Raw genomic sequence first — 15,388 nt, forward strand, 5'->3', positions numbered from 1 at the left:
TTAGAACAGGGCTTTTAGGCCATGCATCCCTAAAGATGATCACCCTTGTTAAGAAACCAATCCTAAAATTGAAGACGTATCTTTTATAATAGAATACTCAAATCCTCATACAGCAACAAACTGTTAATTGTATTTTGTATAGTTAAATTGACTAGTAATATTTTTATTTTAATCAAATTTAACATTGCATTTTCCCCCACTAGCCCAAAGTTTGAAAACCCCTGTAGTAGATAAAACATGTGAAATTCCCTTAAGACATTGGAAGAACCACTTTTAGTTTTAAGGGTTAACCTTTCTCATGTCCCAAAAAAAGTACATAGTGCACCTTCTACACAATTAAACACTGAGCATAATCTCTCACCATTTAACTATTTTAAATTTGACTTTAAACCATTAAAAATACCTATAAACCAATTTTAATCCCCAACATGTAAATATTTGTAATCTATTATAATCAGAATTTTGTAAATGACTCAAGAGAAGACAGACAGCAAAATCAGGAATGCCAGAACTTTATTGAATGATTAAGATGAACAAAGGAAAAAGGTAATTGGTCTGATAATTTTCAAGACTTATATATTAAACTTAAGCATATTAATTGCCCCCACGAAGACGCAGAACAAGATGGAGGGTGGACTCCTTCTGGATGTTGTAGTCGGACAGTGTGCGTCCATCTTCCAGCTGTTTGCCGGCGAAGATCAGACGCTGCTGGTCAGGAGGAATGCCCTCCTTGTCCTGGATCTTGGCCTTGACGTTCTCAATGGTGTCGCTGGGCTCAACCTCAAGGGTGATGGTCTTGCCAGTCAGGGTCTTGACGAAGATCTGCATACCACCTCTGAGGCGGAGCACAAGATGGAGGGTGGACTCCTTCTGGATGTTGTAGTCGGACAGCGTGCGTCCATCTTCCAGCTGTTTGCCGGCGAAGATCAGACGCTGCTGGTCAGGAGGAATGCCCTCCTTGTCCTGGATCTTGGCCTTGACGTTCTCAATGGTGTCGCTGGGCTCAACCTCAAGGGTGATGGTCTTGCCAGTCAGGGTCTTGACGAAGATCTGCATACCACCTCTGAGGCGGAGCACAAGATGGAGGGTGGACTCCTTCTGGATGTTGTAGTCGGACAATGTGCGTCCATCTTCCAACTGTTTGCCGGCAAAGATCAGACGCTGCTGGTCAGGAGGAATGCCTTCCTTGTCCTGGATCTTGGCCTTGACGTTCTCAATGGTGTCACTTGGTTCCACCTCGAGGGTGATGGTTTTTCCAGTCAGGGTCTTGACGAAGATCTGCATACCACCCCTGAGGCGGAGCACAAGATGGAGGGTGGACTCCTTCTGGATGTTATAGTCAGACAGTGTGCGTCCATCTTCCAGCTGTTTACCGGCGAAGATCAGACGCTGCTGGTCAGGAGGAATGCCTTCCTTGTCCTGGATCTTGGCCTTGACGTTCTCAATGGTGTCGCTGGGCTCAACCTCAAGAGTGATGGTCTTGCCAGTCAAGGTCTTGACGAAGATCTGCATACCACCTCTGAGGCGGAGCACAAGATGGAGGGTGGACTCCTTCTGGATGTTGTAGTCGGACAGCGTGCGTCCATCTTCCAACTGTTTGCCAGCAAAGATCAGACGCTGCTGGTCAGGAGGAATGCCTTCCTTGTCCTGGATCTTGGCCTTGACGTTCTCAATGGTGTCGCTGGGCTCAACCTCAAGGGTGATGGTCTTGCCAGTCAAGGTCTTTACGAAGATCTGCATACCACCTCTGAGGCGGAGCACAAGATGGAGGGTGGACTCCTTCTGGATGTTGTAGTCGGACAATGTGCGTCCATCTTCCAGCTGTTTACCGGCGAAGATCAGACGCTGCTGGTCAGGAGGAATGCCTTCCTTGTCCTGGATCTTGGCCTTGACGTTCTCAATGGTGTCGCTGGGCTCAACCTCAAGAGTGATGGTCTTGCCAGTCAGGGTCTTGACGAAGATCTGCATACCACCTCTGAGGCGGAGCACAAGATGGAGGGTGGACTCCTTCTGGATGTTGTAGTCGGACAGCGTGCGTCCATCTTCCAACTGTTTACCGGCGAAGATCAGACGCTGCTGGTCAGGAGGAATGCCTTCCTTGTCCTGGATCTTGGCCTTGACATTCTCAATGGTGTCGCTGGGCTCAACCTCAAGAGTGATGGTCTTGCCAGTCAGCGTCTTTACAAAGATCTGCATCTTTACGCTAGAAAGCAAACAAATGTAAATTAATGTCAACATATTGCATTAGTGAATGCCATGCACTTGTCTTTAACTTGTCAGAGTAAAAATAGTTGCTTGTCCGGACAAACAGGATTTTTGGTGCAAATACAATTTATTCTGAAGCTATATTGTGTTTTATCAGCTTTGAAATACTAAAATCTGCATTTGTGATAATTTACCCGCTTAATCTTGCAAAGATTATGCATAATTTAAAATACTTAAATTTGACTAATAAATTCAATTAGAACAACAAGACACTATATGGCTGTTACACAAATTAAAACAACTTGCAATGAAAAATTACAACTGCATTAAATAAAATGTTATGAGATGGTTTTAAATATGCAATTAAGTGTTGGGTGGGAGGGGGGATTATTTGACTTTTAAACATTAAATTAAACGGCCAGTAGGTGACCGCCAGTGACCATCTTAATGAGTCATTCAAACAATTAGGAATATGGCAGTGTTTTATGAATAGGTCATTGAATCTTTGACAACCAATTTGTTCAAAACACAGAATCATTCAGTAATGAAATAAATATGAGTGTTGCTGTGAGATGAGCTATGGTTCTGCGGTGATGTTCATTTGGATATTTTTGCTGCTGAAATAAAACTCAATATTTAATTTAAAAAGTGACATTAATATTAACTACTTTATTGAACTGTTATATGAAATCAGTCACATTTTCAAAGATGGTATTGAAGAAAGCACTATTGTCTGTGTGATGTTGCCCAACTATCATGTTATAAATATAAAAAACATTTTGTATTTTTTTTTCGCAGTATAGTAACCGAGTTTGTTTCGATTTCTCCTTGAGAGGGTGCGCGCCTCAACAGCACAACCTTGTTACCGTCAGTATGTGCATTATATAGCCTATTATCCACCATTAATCGCCTCTAACACTAAACCTAATAAAATCAGAACTATTCTCGCGTTTCGGTGATGCCCTAGTTTTGTTATTGACGTTTTAATCAGGCTACTTATCCGCTCGGGGAAGTAAAATTCTTCCACTCACCCGTTCAAAAAAATAAATTAACTTGTTCAGCGTTGTGGAGCACTGGAAAGCTCATTTAGGATCGTTAGACAAGCCCAGAATTCTCTAGAAAGTTACTCATAAAAGAAACAAACAAGGTAGGTGTGCTTAACGTTACATCACTACTGCTGACACAGCTGTGAGTCAGGTTTAACAAATGGGCGATTGAAAACAAAATGGCGACATTAACAGAAAATGGCCAGAATAAATAAGTAGATTACATAAACCATACATATTAATACGAGTTATAATTCGACGGGAGAAATAGTTTAATAACGTATCGACGGCTGAAAAATGTTTTAAACGCAGATTAATTCAAATATTCGATGACCTCACCGCCCTATTTTGCGGCCTAATTCGCCGCCAATACTGAATGCGAACAAAACATACATAATCCATCGACGAACATTATTTAAATACTAAACCACATTAAAATTACAATAAAAATGGAAACTAAATCACAAAGAACATACAATTTTGGTCCTCAGAAACCACCAGGCCGGCTAGCATAAAAGCTACCGCGTTAGCTTTTTCTAAAATATACGTATATATATTCGACAAAGACCTCAAATCAAAACAAAATTATGTTGTTTTTAAGCAATGATATACCTGGCGTCGTTTGCGTATATTTTACTTCATACTTACAAACAAATGTTCTTTTCTTGAAGAGCACGGAGTTTAAGAGTCTCTTTCCTTCCGTCACAAGAGCGAATCAAACAGCTCAAAACAAAAGATCCGGGTATTTATACACAACGCGCTGTATCCTTCCGCCGCTACGCCCAGCGCACTATTTAAAAAACTGCAGCTATTAAATTTGAAAACTTGGGTTTCATGGGAATCAATAACATATGTGTTATGCTGAACATATACTAATATGCATTTAAAACATTAGTTGTGTGGACGTAAAACAGATCTGTTTATTTGGTGTGATCGTGGGGGTTGGGGGGACCGGCGGAGTGATATGATTTTCTGCACACGGTTCGCCTTGATCAAATGTTTTGAGATCAAGATAATGACATATATAGGCTTCAAAATATCACATTGCGCGATTTCTATGAAATATCTTTATTGAAATAATGCACTTTTACAAACACTGAGGTAAACAGGTTCATTTTGGCAATAGAAAAACAGAATGGCTTCATTTAATTATATCTAGGTCAAGAAAATGAACGCTGGCACATAGCAACAGCATTCAGTGCGTCACCAAGCGCAACGTCACGCTTTTCTCATTTCCCAAAACAAGACACAAAATTGCAGTGTTTATGAAGTTCACTTCAGTGATGGTTAGCTTCCATCGATTAATACTCTTCCGAGAACACCAGGAAGTAAATATAGCCTACCTGTCCAGTCTTCAATGTTCTGTTTTAAGACTTACATCAGTAAATTGCATTACAACATGTGGTACATATTAAGATTTAGTCACTTGATTCTCTTAATGATTCTGGTGATTTCAAAATAAGGCAGTTCAGGTGACACAGGAATTTAACCACAGTTATTGCATTAAAATGTTATTGCTCATCAGGTTGCTCTCTATCATGTGAAAGGCCTCCAAGGTGTATGGCACAAAATGGTCAAGTTATCCAAAGCTGAACACAAGAACATATTGCAATCAATGCAGAACTCTGTTCAGTTTCTTCCTCCTTTAGAATTTATCTTTGGAGATACCTGTCAAAAGAAAGAAATGTTTTCAAAATGAGCATGGTTAATGCAAAACAACTAAAGACAGCGGCCTATAATCATAATATTTAGGCAACTTACACAGTGCCCACAGAAAGTATTGGGACATATAGGCCGCCTAATATAATTGCTTTAGACAACAAAACATCAAATCAAGTGGTATCTGCACATAAGCAATGCTAGAAATTTTCTACAACTAACTTCAGCCAGTTTTGCAATGACTTTATATCAACTAAAAGCAATTAAACCTAGTGGCATAACCACACATGTAGTTCACCTTAACTATGTTCTACTAACTTTTGACAACCAGAAAGTGTCCAAAAGCATATACAATCTTTTTTTATTTATCATTTCAAACCTAACAAGCATATTTAGCCTGAAATGTGTGCTTGTGCTGTCTTTCTTTCAAATAACTGACACTTGTTTTAATGTTTGTCATCCGACTTAATGACATTCAGACATTTTGTGTTTCAAAAATAGTTTTTGGGGCCAAAGTATGTTAAACAATCAAAAGCATGCACTTACTTGTGCCAATCTTTTCAGGCTTGTGGGAGTTTTAAAATCTCCTCTCAATACCTAAGAAAAAACATGGAAAAAATGGAAATGACTTTATTACATTTACAAAAAACTACACTTCAAAAAGGTTTTTTCTCTCTCTCTCTCGCAATGATGCCATAGAAGAATCATTTTTGTTCCTGGAAGAACCTTTTAGTTTTTAAAAAAAAATTTTTTTTCTTAGTTTAAAAGACATTTTAAAAATCTAAAGAACCATTTTCCACTAAAAATAACCTTTTGTGTCATGGATGTTCTTCATGGAACCAGATGCTGTTACATCGTTAAATGATGATCGTAAACTGCTTGAGTGATGACACTGACACAAGCATTTTCACATGGCAGCTTTACTGTCTCGTTCACTATGTATACAGGTGACACACTGAGTTGTTCTGTGCATGTACAGTACAACAGGGAATCAGTACGGAGTGTCGTAAGGACAAAACATGCAACTCTTAGAATGCAATACCAAAGTCCTTTTAGGCAAGTCGTGCCACTCGGCCGCCATCTTGGCAACGCCTCCGGGCAGCTATTTCGGACTAACAAGACCAGGCTCCTATCTGAATGAATGGGCAGAGAGTAAGAACTGCACTTTCACTGGTCACCGGGACATAAAAACTGCATGTATAGAAACAGCAGTAAAATATGATAAAAATCACTGAAAAAGTTTGATGACTTTGCCCCAAAATAAGGTTTAAAATGCCTTTTCCCCCACAGGTTATACTTTTACTACGCATGCGCAAGGGTTCACGTTCACGACACCAACTTCATTTACGTCTCTATCCAGAATGCCGGTGTTGTGCCAAGCACTTAAACAATTATATGTATTTAAATGTCTGAAACCTAAAATAAACATTATGTGGTTAAAACACTGAATAGTTGTGATATAGCCTATGACAAGCGCTGAGCGCGTCCGTCTTTGGCTCAGCGCCAGCCACAGCGCGAAAGCACAGGTTGAATATGGCAGTTATGTCACGTCACTGTACATTCGCTCCTTAGTGGTCAGCTGCTGACTGTTAAAAGCAGATGATTGGCTTTCCAGCGGGAGGGGCGGGACATGTGCATACAACCGCCATCTTTGCCGTTACGGGTTTTCCTTATATAGTTGTATTGAGGATTGAGGAAGTGGCATGTCTCATATAAATTGTCTCTGGCAATACACAACAGATGTCAATAAGAACCAGTGTTGGGTAGCTAACTACAAGTAGCGACGCTACTAACGTAACTACATTTTTCAGTAGTTTGACAGCAGCTCAGTTACTTTTAAAACAGTGTTGCTTTTCCAGCAGCTAACTACTTTTGCAAGTAGCGGTGTAGTGCGAAAAAAAGCTACATTCTGTTTTACGTTTTGACGAGCCTGCAAAGCATTGAAGTGTTATCGTCTTATAAGATCAGAACATTTTTGCAAACTAAAATTGTGCGCATTATCGCCATCCATTGTTTCATCACACATCTTGCAGCTTTACGGCTCACTGAGAAGAGATCGTCTGATGATTATGTAAAGGGCATGCAGTTGAGATGTCATATGAATCGACCTATGAAGGTGTGGAAGAAATTTAATATGTTCTATATGTTTGCATTTTCTTATATTCATAGAATCTTATAAACATGATGGTAATTAGATTAAGGTTATAAAATGCACGAGGACTGCATTCTCTGCTACACTGATAGAACAAAGAACTGTTATTAACCCTTATGAATGTATGACCTTGTATAAGTAGCTTGACAAAAGTAATGTGTGACTAATGTATGACCGAGACACAGGGCCTTAACTCAAGGGTAGCATATGATAAACACGTCTAACAATGTGTTAGTTATGGCTGAGACATCTTCATTTAGCCTAGAGAAATAACCTTGGGGGAGTCAGGACTATAAAGACGGAAGGATGCCCTCCTCTCATTGTCGCACTCTGCAGCCACTCTGTATGACTGTATGATTACTGACCTTTCCTGGCGAGGGACTAATCTTCAAAGACAATTGTTACAGGTTTGTCTCTTATCCAGTATTACAAAATTGTTTGCCACCACAAAGGTTACACTGTTGTATATACATTAATTTATGCAAGCCAAAGATTAAACCGTGTCTGTGTCGAAGACTTCAAGCACATACAGGTGAATAATAGCCTTTTTAAATTGATTAATTGTCCTGCTTTATTGCATTCTATATCAAATGTCTATTTCTGATGTTATGATGACCCATTATAGTTTAATCTGTCCCACCACAATTTTTGTAATCAACCTAAAAGATCACAAATGTCGTGTTTTGCGCCATTGCTTTGGCAAAGTATCTGTCAACCGAAAATAAACTCATAAAACATTTATTCAGTTATTTGTAATACACAATGTCATTGTAAAAAAAAAATCAATGTAGGTTCAACTTTTGTTAACTTTAACTTACAAGTAGCTTGTCAAACTAGTTTCAGAGTTGCTTCCCCAACACTGATAAGAACCTTTATTTTTATCCTTATAAAAATAAAGATAAAATCTTATCTTTATTTTATAGTGTAGCAAATCTGATCTTTGAGTTTCACTGGATGAATTGAAATGCACATATTCTGTGTTATTTGCACATACCCTTTGAGTATTGTTGACCACTTCGGGATCTGGTAGACCATAGTCTGGGGGATTGGCGTTGGGGTTGTAGCCCAGTTTACGGAGCATTGGAGCGATGTTCTCCATGTCCACCTGGACTTCTGCTGGGATGTGGCCGACCCATCGTGTGAGAGCTTCCAGGTTAACTGGTTTGATCACCTGATCCGTGGAGCGTTCGGTTCTTAAAAACATAGCGAGAAGTGAGTATTGACAAGAAACAGAAGAAGGCCGAAAAACAGGGATAGGCAACGTCTGTCCTGGAGCGCTGCTGTCCTGCAGAGTTTAGGTCCTCCAACTCTAATCAAACAAACCTGAACAAGCTCAATGTCTTCAGGATCACTAAGGTACCCTTACCGTAAGGTATACGGTATACATACCGTATACACGACAACGATATGCTTAAAATGGAGAAGTTTTTTCTTTGAGTTACGATCCCCATTCACACAGATCCGCGCAATCCACGACTAAAAACGCTGTATTTGCTGCATGGCCATTAGATGGCGATGAAACACTATATACTGACACGTAATACGCATGTGCATGACGTCATCGTCTTCAGAGATTCACGTTTTTGTTCTTAACACGGAGAGCGTTTTCATAAACTTACACTTTGGAACCCGTTTTCAAAAGTTTGCGTTTTCAGGCACCCAAAACGCTGTTGTCGTGTAAATGCATGGCTAAAACGCATAAAAGTTTTACGTTTTTAGTTGAAAGCGGTGTCGTGTAAACAGCCCCTAAGGCTGAGTCCGAAATATCCCACTATACCCATGGGCACTATTTGCGAGGACAGCCATTTGTAGTGGTGTCCAAAACCATGTACAACTGATGTACGCTCAACAGCTAGAGAATACCCATAATGCACTGTGATGTTCACATCAAATGAATTCCCACATCTCGCCAGTAGATGGCAGCGCAGCTGAATCATCCTTCCATTTTCCAAACCGCAGGTCCAATGTGGGTACAGCGTAATCAGTGGTGTAGTGGTAAAAAAAGAGGTGGGTAAACTATAAATTCTGGTGGACCACGACGTGGTCACCCGGTAAGGTGGGCCACTGCCTACCGGTGTATGTGTGTCCTGATGACATCGCTATAGGCTATCATTTGATGGTACTACCAAGGGTATCACTGGTTGTTTCCTCATCATAGGTCACACAATCACTTTTTCAATTCATACATTAATCTAAGTTCTTGTTAAAGAGACTCAAAAAGGAATAATATGGTTGAAATCTATAAAGTTTACTAAATGAAAAAACAGAGAAAACAAAAATATTTAAGAGAGATCGAGAGGGAGGCTTATATCCAGGGCTTCCAATGCAATGCACTTGTGCATAATGATTAGGGACTTGGGATTATTTGAACAACTTGAGGGAGAGTAAATGATGACAGAATTTTCATTTTTGGGTGAACTATCCCTTTAACCTGGTGCAGGCTTGATTCCCTCTGAATATCTTGTACAGTTGGGTTTCGACATGCTCCCTACATTAAACCAGCTGCCTGTAATGAATAAAAAAATTTTTTTTTATGTTTTTAGTTTTAATGATTTCCTGTTGCGGCTGCGATCAAGTTTCATTCTCGCGCAGCTTGTTTAGTAACTTCACGAGCGTGTGTTGTCTGCTACGTGTGTGCGCCGTTCTCTTTGTTCCGCGCGCGCGCGCGCGTGTGTGTGTGTGTGTGTGTGTGTCGGCGCGCTGCGCTCTCTGCTCAATGTTCTGCTCCGTGTTTGCGCTGCACGTTCTGCTCTGTCGTTAACGGCCCAAATGCTCGAATCATGTACCGATCGGCGATCACGCACTGGAAAAGCAAAGTCCGCTCAAATAACGTGCAATTTAGAGGTGGATAAACGCAATGTAGAGGTGGATAAACGCACTTTGGAGGTGGGCAAACGCTATTTCCGAATTTTGGGAGGTGCGTAAACGGCGTTTACGTGCGTTTAGCCTCCACTACATCCCTGAGCGTAATATCACACAGGTATAAATTCCTTTTTTAATTGATTATTAAATTGTTTAATTAAGGTTTATACATGCAAGTTTCCATGACAGTTGAATGAGTTGAAGATAAATCTTTTCATTACTACTGGAGCTGCCAGTTTGCTGAGTTTCAAATGATTATTAAACCGCACGCACAATCTATGCAAAAGCAGCAGCCGAAAAGTGGTGGACTTATAGGGAATAGTAATTGAGGGTATAGGGTAGGGCTGCACGATGTGTCGTTTAAACATCGATATCGCGATGTGCGAATCCACGATAGTCACATCGCAGGATGTGCGATGTAGGCTGTCGTAGTTAATCCGTGATTCATTAACCTTACGGGCCAGCTGCTCCCCGGCCTTTTTAACACATATGATTCGCGGATTAATTGCACATCTTAACCATCATAGAGTGAAAGTTTAACATTTGCATGTGTTTTTAAGTCCTGTTAGTTTAACAGGGCGCATTTAAGAACGAGCAGAGCGAGAGAGCCCCGGCCGCGTGCGCGCTCACCTTCACCGTCTTCAAACAACACGAGCGCTGTCTTGCTCTCTCTCTCTCCCTCGCGAGTCGCGCATATTAATCAAAATCAATTGACACGATGGAGTCGAACAAAAAAACTATCCAGTGATGAAATGTTTTCTGTGTTGACAAATATTGTGCGATATCCTAAACTGCCGAGGTAATTACACAACGCGTGCCGTAGACTCGCCTACATGTCAGATTCGCGAACTAATGATTCCTTTGAACCCGAACCGATTCAATTTAATGAATGGTTTTTAAACAACTGACCTGTACAACACTGAACTCACGAGACGTCTGAATTGGTGTATAAAAAAAAAAAAAATCGGTAGCACCTTACAATAATGTTCTATTTATTAAACTATTTAACTACATTAGTTAACATTTACTATTAGTAAACTGCACTTCTACAACATTGTTAATTTCAACATTTAGGCTATATAGCCTTATTGAAATCAAAAGTTGTACAGTATGTGTTAACAGTAATGCACTGTGAAGTAAAATTACCAAACAATAACAGCTGTATTTTTATAAACTAAGATAAACAAAGATGAATAAATACAGTAACAAAAGTATTGCTCATGGTAAGTTCATGTTAGTTATTAGATAGCCTACATTAACTAATGTTAACAATTCAAACCATATCCTAAAGTTACAAACAAATCATTTAATTTAAATAATACTCTTTTTAAATCATTTAAAATGAGAATGTAAGTGTGTTTACCCCATATTTGTTTGTAAGAAAAAAATAGATTAGATTTCATTTCATATCGCAATATATATCGTAGAAAAATAAAATATCGCAATGTCATTTTTTCCTAATATCGTGCAGCCCTAGTATAGGGGACGATTTCGAACACAGCCAAAGGCTATAGGCAAGTGAGGTTTTTTTCAGGGTTGGAGCTAAACTCTGCAGGACAGCGGCACTCCGGGACCAATGGTACCTATCCTTGGCCTAAAACATGAAATGTAATTTCACCCTACCGAGATAGTGATACCCCTCCTGGCCGCCCGATGGCCTCCTCATGGTGAAGCACCCCTTCATGCCACGGGGTTTTGAGAAAATGAAGCACACGCTGCATGGTGGCTCGTGGCTGCAGCACCAGATCCTCGTAGCGGACCGCCATACACCGCCTATGGCCTACAGCCATACACTGGGAGAGCATCACTTCAATTGCATTGCTCCATTTAGTCAGACAGTCCCTGTAGCTGGACAGGTTGAAGCCAGAGATAGTCACTCGTCTGGAGATCATAGAGTGAACTGACGCTCGACCATCTCTGAGCATTAGCAGGAATTTCGAGCTGAAAGGACAGATTTAGGACAAATAAAATGCCATGAAAAAGATGAGAAATGGAAAGGATTTTTCTGGCATTTAAACAACAACAAAGGCAAAGCAATTATTTTAGACATCTGTCAGTTTGAATATATTGACACAGAATCTCATCTCAGCACTTTTGATGAATGGCTATGCTATTTATTTTTATATTTATATATGAAGACTTCTGATGCAAAAGCCTCTAAGTGCCATCTGAAATTTTCTTCTAAAATGAGCATTTTTATCAAGCTCGTATATTTAGTTTCAGTAATTTCACTTTAATGACAATTAATAGGTAATTTTCATTGCCATTAAAGTGAAATAACTGAACATAAACATACAAGCTTGATAAAAACGATCATTCGAGGAGAAAATTTCAGATGGCACTTAGAGGCTTTTGCATCTGAAGCCTTCATATATTTACGCTGTCAACATTTGTGAGATTTAGTCAGTCAAAACAGTTTTGAGTTAAATTGATTTTGTGTCTCTGGAAAATATTATGTATGTAGGATTATTGTATTATGTTAATTGATTAATTAATGGGGTTATTATTCAGTATTTCCATGTATTAGATGTACATTTAAGACGTCTTTGCTTTCATTATAATCTATGGGTTACTTGAGTGAAATCGTTCAATTTGCATTATTAGTGTTGCTATTATGACATTTCTTCAATTAGAATATGGGCAATTAATTATGTAAATCTTTATGTAAATACATTTCAGATGAATCTCTTTCTGGGATTCTTATCAGTTATTCAATTATTCAACTAAATTGTCAAAATGTAATTTTAAATAGAATAGTTGATTTAGTAATAATATATATATGTATATATATATAGTGGGGTAAGATGGCCTCTTTGAATCATTTTACATTTTGTTCTATAACATCTAAATTAGCAAAGGTTTCTGTTTATTTCCTATAATAACACATTGGCTGATGCATCATCATCCTGCACATGCTAAACTTGTTTAGCATCTAAATATGTTACAATTTAAAAGTAAATGCACATTGTTTTTAAGGGGGCATCTTCTCGCATGTAACCCTAATATATTCCTGTGATGTAAAGCTGAATTTTCAGCAACATTACTCCAGTCTTCAGTGTCACATGATCCTTCAGAAATCATTCTGATTTGCTGCTCGAGAAACATTTCTCATTATAATCAATGGTGAAAGCCGTTGTGCTGCTTTCCATAATATTTTTGGTGGATTCTTTGATGAACAGAAAGTTCAAAAGAACAGCATTTATTTGAAATCTTTTTTTTTTTGGTTATAATGTGAAAGCCTTGACTGTCACTTTTGATCAATTTAATGCATCACTGCTAGGGGTGTAACAATATATCGTGTCACAATATATCGCAATACAAAAATGCAAGAATATGTATCGTGGATAATGACAATATGTATTGTGATAAATTCACCCAAAATAAAAATTACTGTGTGAGAAAAAATTCAAGTTTACAGAGTTTTAGTGTCAGTACTACATTAAACTACTATATATAATGTTGAATATAATGTATAATAATGCAATGGGGGAATATTTGTGTGTCCTGAGAATGCCAAATGTCTTCTGTTAACAGTAAAAAGTGGCCTACATTATTTTAAATATATTTAGTCAATGACAGAGTGCAAGCATATTTGTCTAAAAAAATTAGCCTATTAATTTACACCCCCAATGTAATATAAAATTTAGCATTTTAATCAACAGTATATTGTTTGTTTACCTTTTACCATATTGGAGTCTTGGAGTATCGCAATAATATCGTATCGTCAGTTCAGTATCGTGATATGTATCGAATCGTGACATGAGGGTATCTTTACACCACTAATCACTGCTAAATATATATATATATATATATATATATATTTTTTTTTTTTTTTTTAAATCATACTAACTCCAAACTCTTGAATGGTGGTGTAATACAAAATATGCTTATAAAGATTTTTTTTTTCATTTATATTGATTTAATCTTATCAAGCAAAATATAATAATAACTAATGTAAATGTCTTTGAGTATAACATTTTAATTAGCATGAAATAAAATAAAAAAAAATAAAAGAATCCTCTAATCTTACTTGGGGAAAATGTGTGACAGATAAACTGCACTCTTCAGTGTAAAGGGGTCTTTATTGCACAGCACTCGTGCAGGTTCTCCGTGACGCGCGATGACCTCCAGGAGGAAGGCAGAGGTTGCAGCGTCCAGCATCTCCTGACTGACTCCCTCGTCCTCCAGAGCCCAGCGTTCCCCTGAGTCCTGCCTTCCCCATGCCTGCCGCAGGGCCAGTATCCTGGGGATCACCCGCGTCTCCTCCCCGCAGCGGATGTCAGGGTGGGCATCGAGCATGACCCGCATCAGAGTGGTCCCTGATCGGGGAACACCACCCACAAACACCATTGGAGTGTTCTGATTATACCGATACTGTGTCTGGTTCCACTTTCGAAACCCTATAGACACCATATGAGTCCTGGGAAGCTCTCCGTGGCATGCTAGCACTCGAAATAGAGTCCTAGTGAGAGTCCACGTTCCGAACACGGTTAGCAGGAGTACAACTGTCCGTTTGACTGACAACCGCATCACTCTGAGACATTGCAAGAGGAAAACATTTTAAGTTTAAACACCGGGTTGACTGCACTTCCTCTGTTGGCTACTTCTGCAAATACTGTGTTGTGAACTGCGAGATAAATGGTTACAGGAACTAAGACTGTCATTGATTAGATATTATCTATGAATCACACAACATTCTTTAAAAATGACTTTTTTTGCATATAAAAAAAAGAAGAAAAAAGTGAAAGTTGTTTATGAAACATGCATGACATACACAGGAAATATGGAGCTGAAAAAAGATAATGCACTGATAAAGTGACATGATACGAGATGCATTAAACACGATACGCACGATAAGTCATTAAGGAAACTATTAACTCACCTTCACAAGAAAAACAATGGACATCGCATGATCTCCATGCGCTGAAGTGAAGGCAAATGGGCAGAATGCACAAAGAGGAAGTGAACGCAGTTTAGAAATAGGCTATCAGTCGAGATCTTTCCTGACAACCAACAGTTCTCCTCTACCAAAAATGTCTTTTCCTGTGTCTCTAAACCTCAATGTGCTCAATCTGTGCTGAATGATTCTTTGCTAAAACGTGCACATTTGATTGAAGTGCATTCATTTAACACTTTCAAAAAACATTTAAAGGAAATGGGTGAACTGAGAAATGAGAAAAGGTGTGAAACTTTGACTAACAAATGTGGCATTTGCATGCAAGTAGGAGGCTGGATGTTTCCATTGCATTAGACTGTGCTGACATCCCTTACGAAAAATAAGTTTATTCAAGTGTGCTATTAGTATACTTCTTTTAAACTAAAAATAATACTTTCAGTCTACTTTTTATGTACTTCTCAGAAATATACTTCAAATTCCACTTATACTTGACTTATACTGACAGAAATGTCTAAGTGTATTTGGCCTACTTGTTGATCGAGATATACTTACAAGTATAATTAAGTA

The 15,388-nt window shown here is 38.8% G+C and overlaps 2 protein-coding genes across 2 annotated transcripts; both read right to left on the reverse strand.

Annotated features, from left to right (window-relative positions):
* Window positions 1-496: 496 nt before the first annotated feature.
* ubc (ubiquitin C) lies at window positions 497-4,018 on the reverse strand. Its single transcript, XM_079862010.1, has 2 exons — window positions 3,900-4,018; window positions 497-2,203 (listed from the first exon to the last, which is right to left on the reverse strand). The coding sequence occupies exon 2, from the start codon at window positions 2,194-2,196 to the stop codon at window positions 595-597; it is 1,602 nt and encodes a 533-aa protein (XP_079718136.1). The 5' UTR covers window positions 2,197-2,203; window positions 3,900-4,018; the 3' UTR covers window positions 497-594.
* A 288-nt stretch (window positions 4,019-4,306) lies between these two features.
* Window positions 4,307-15,068, reverse strand: tpst2 (tyrosylprotein sulfotransferase 2). The gene is made up of 6 exons (XM_079862011.1): window positions 14,807-15,068; window positions 13,955-14,458; window positions 11,548-11,865; window positions 8,057-8,255; window positions 5,457-5,507; window positions 4,307-4,919 (listed from the first exon to the last, which is right to left on the reverse strand). Exons 2-6 carry the CDS (start codon window positions 14,452-14,454, stop codon window positions 4,881-4,883), a joined length of 1,107 nt encoding a protein of 368 aa, XP_079718137.1. The 5' UTR covers window positions 14,455-14,458; window positions 14,807-15,068; the 3' UTR covers window positions 4,307-4,880.
* Between the last annotated feature and the right edge of the window lie 320 nt (window positions 15,069-15,388).

This window comes from Squalius cephalus (genome assembly GCF_949319135.1).
Source record: "Squalius cephalus genome assembly, chromosome: 24".
Lineage (NCBI taxonomy): Eukaryota > Metazoa > Chordata > Actinopteri > Cypriniformes > Leuciscidae > Squalius > Squalius cephalus.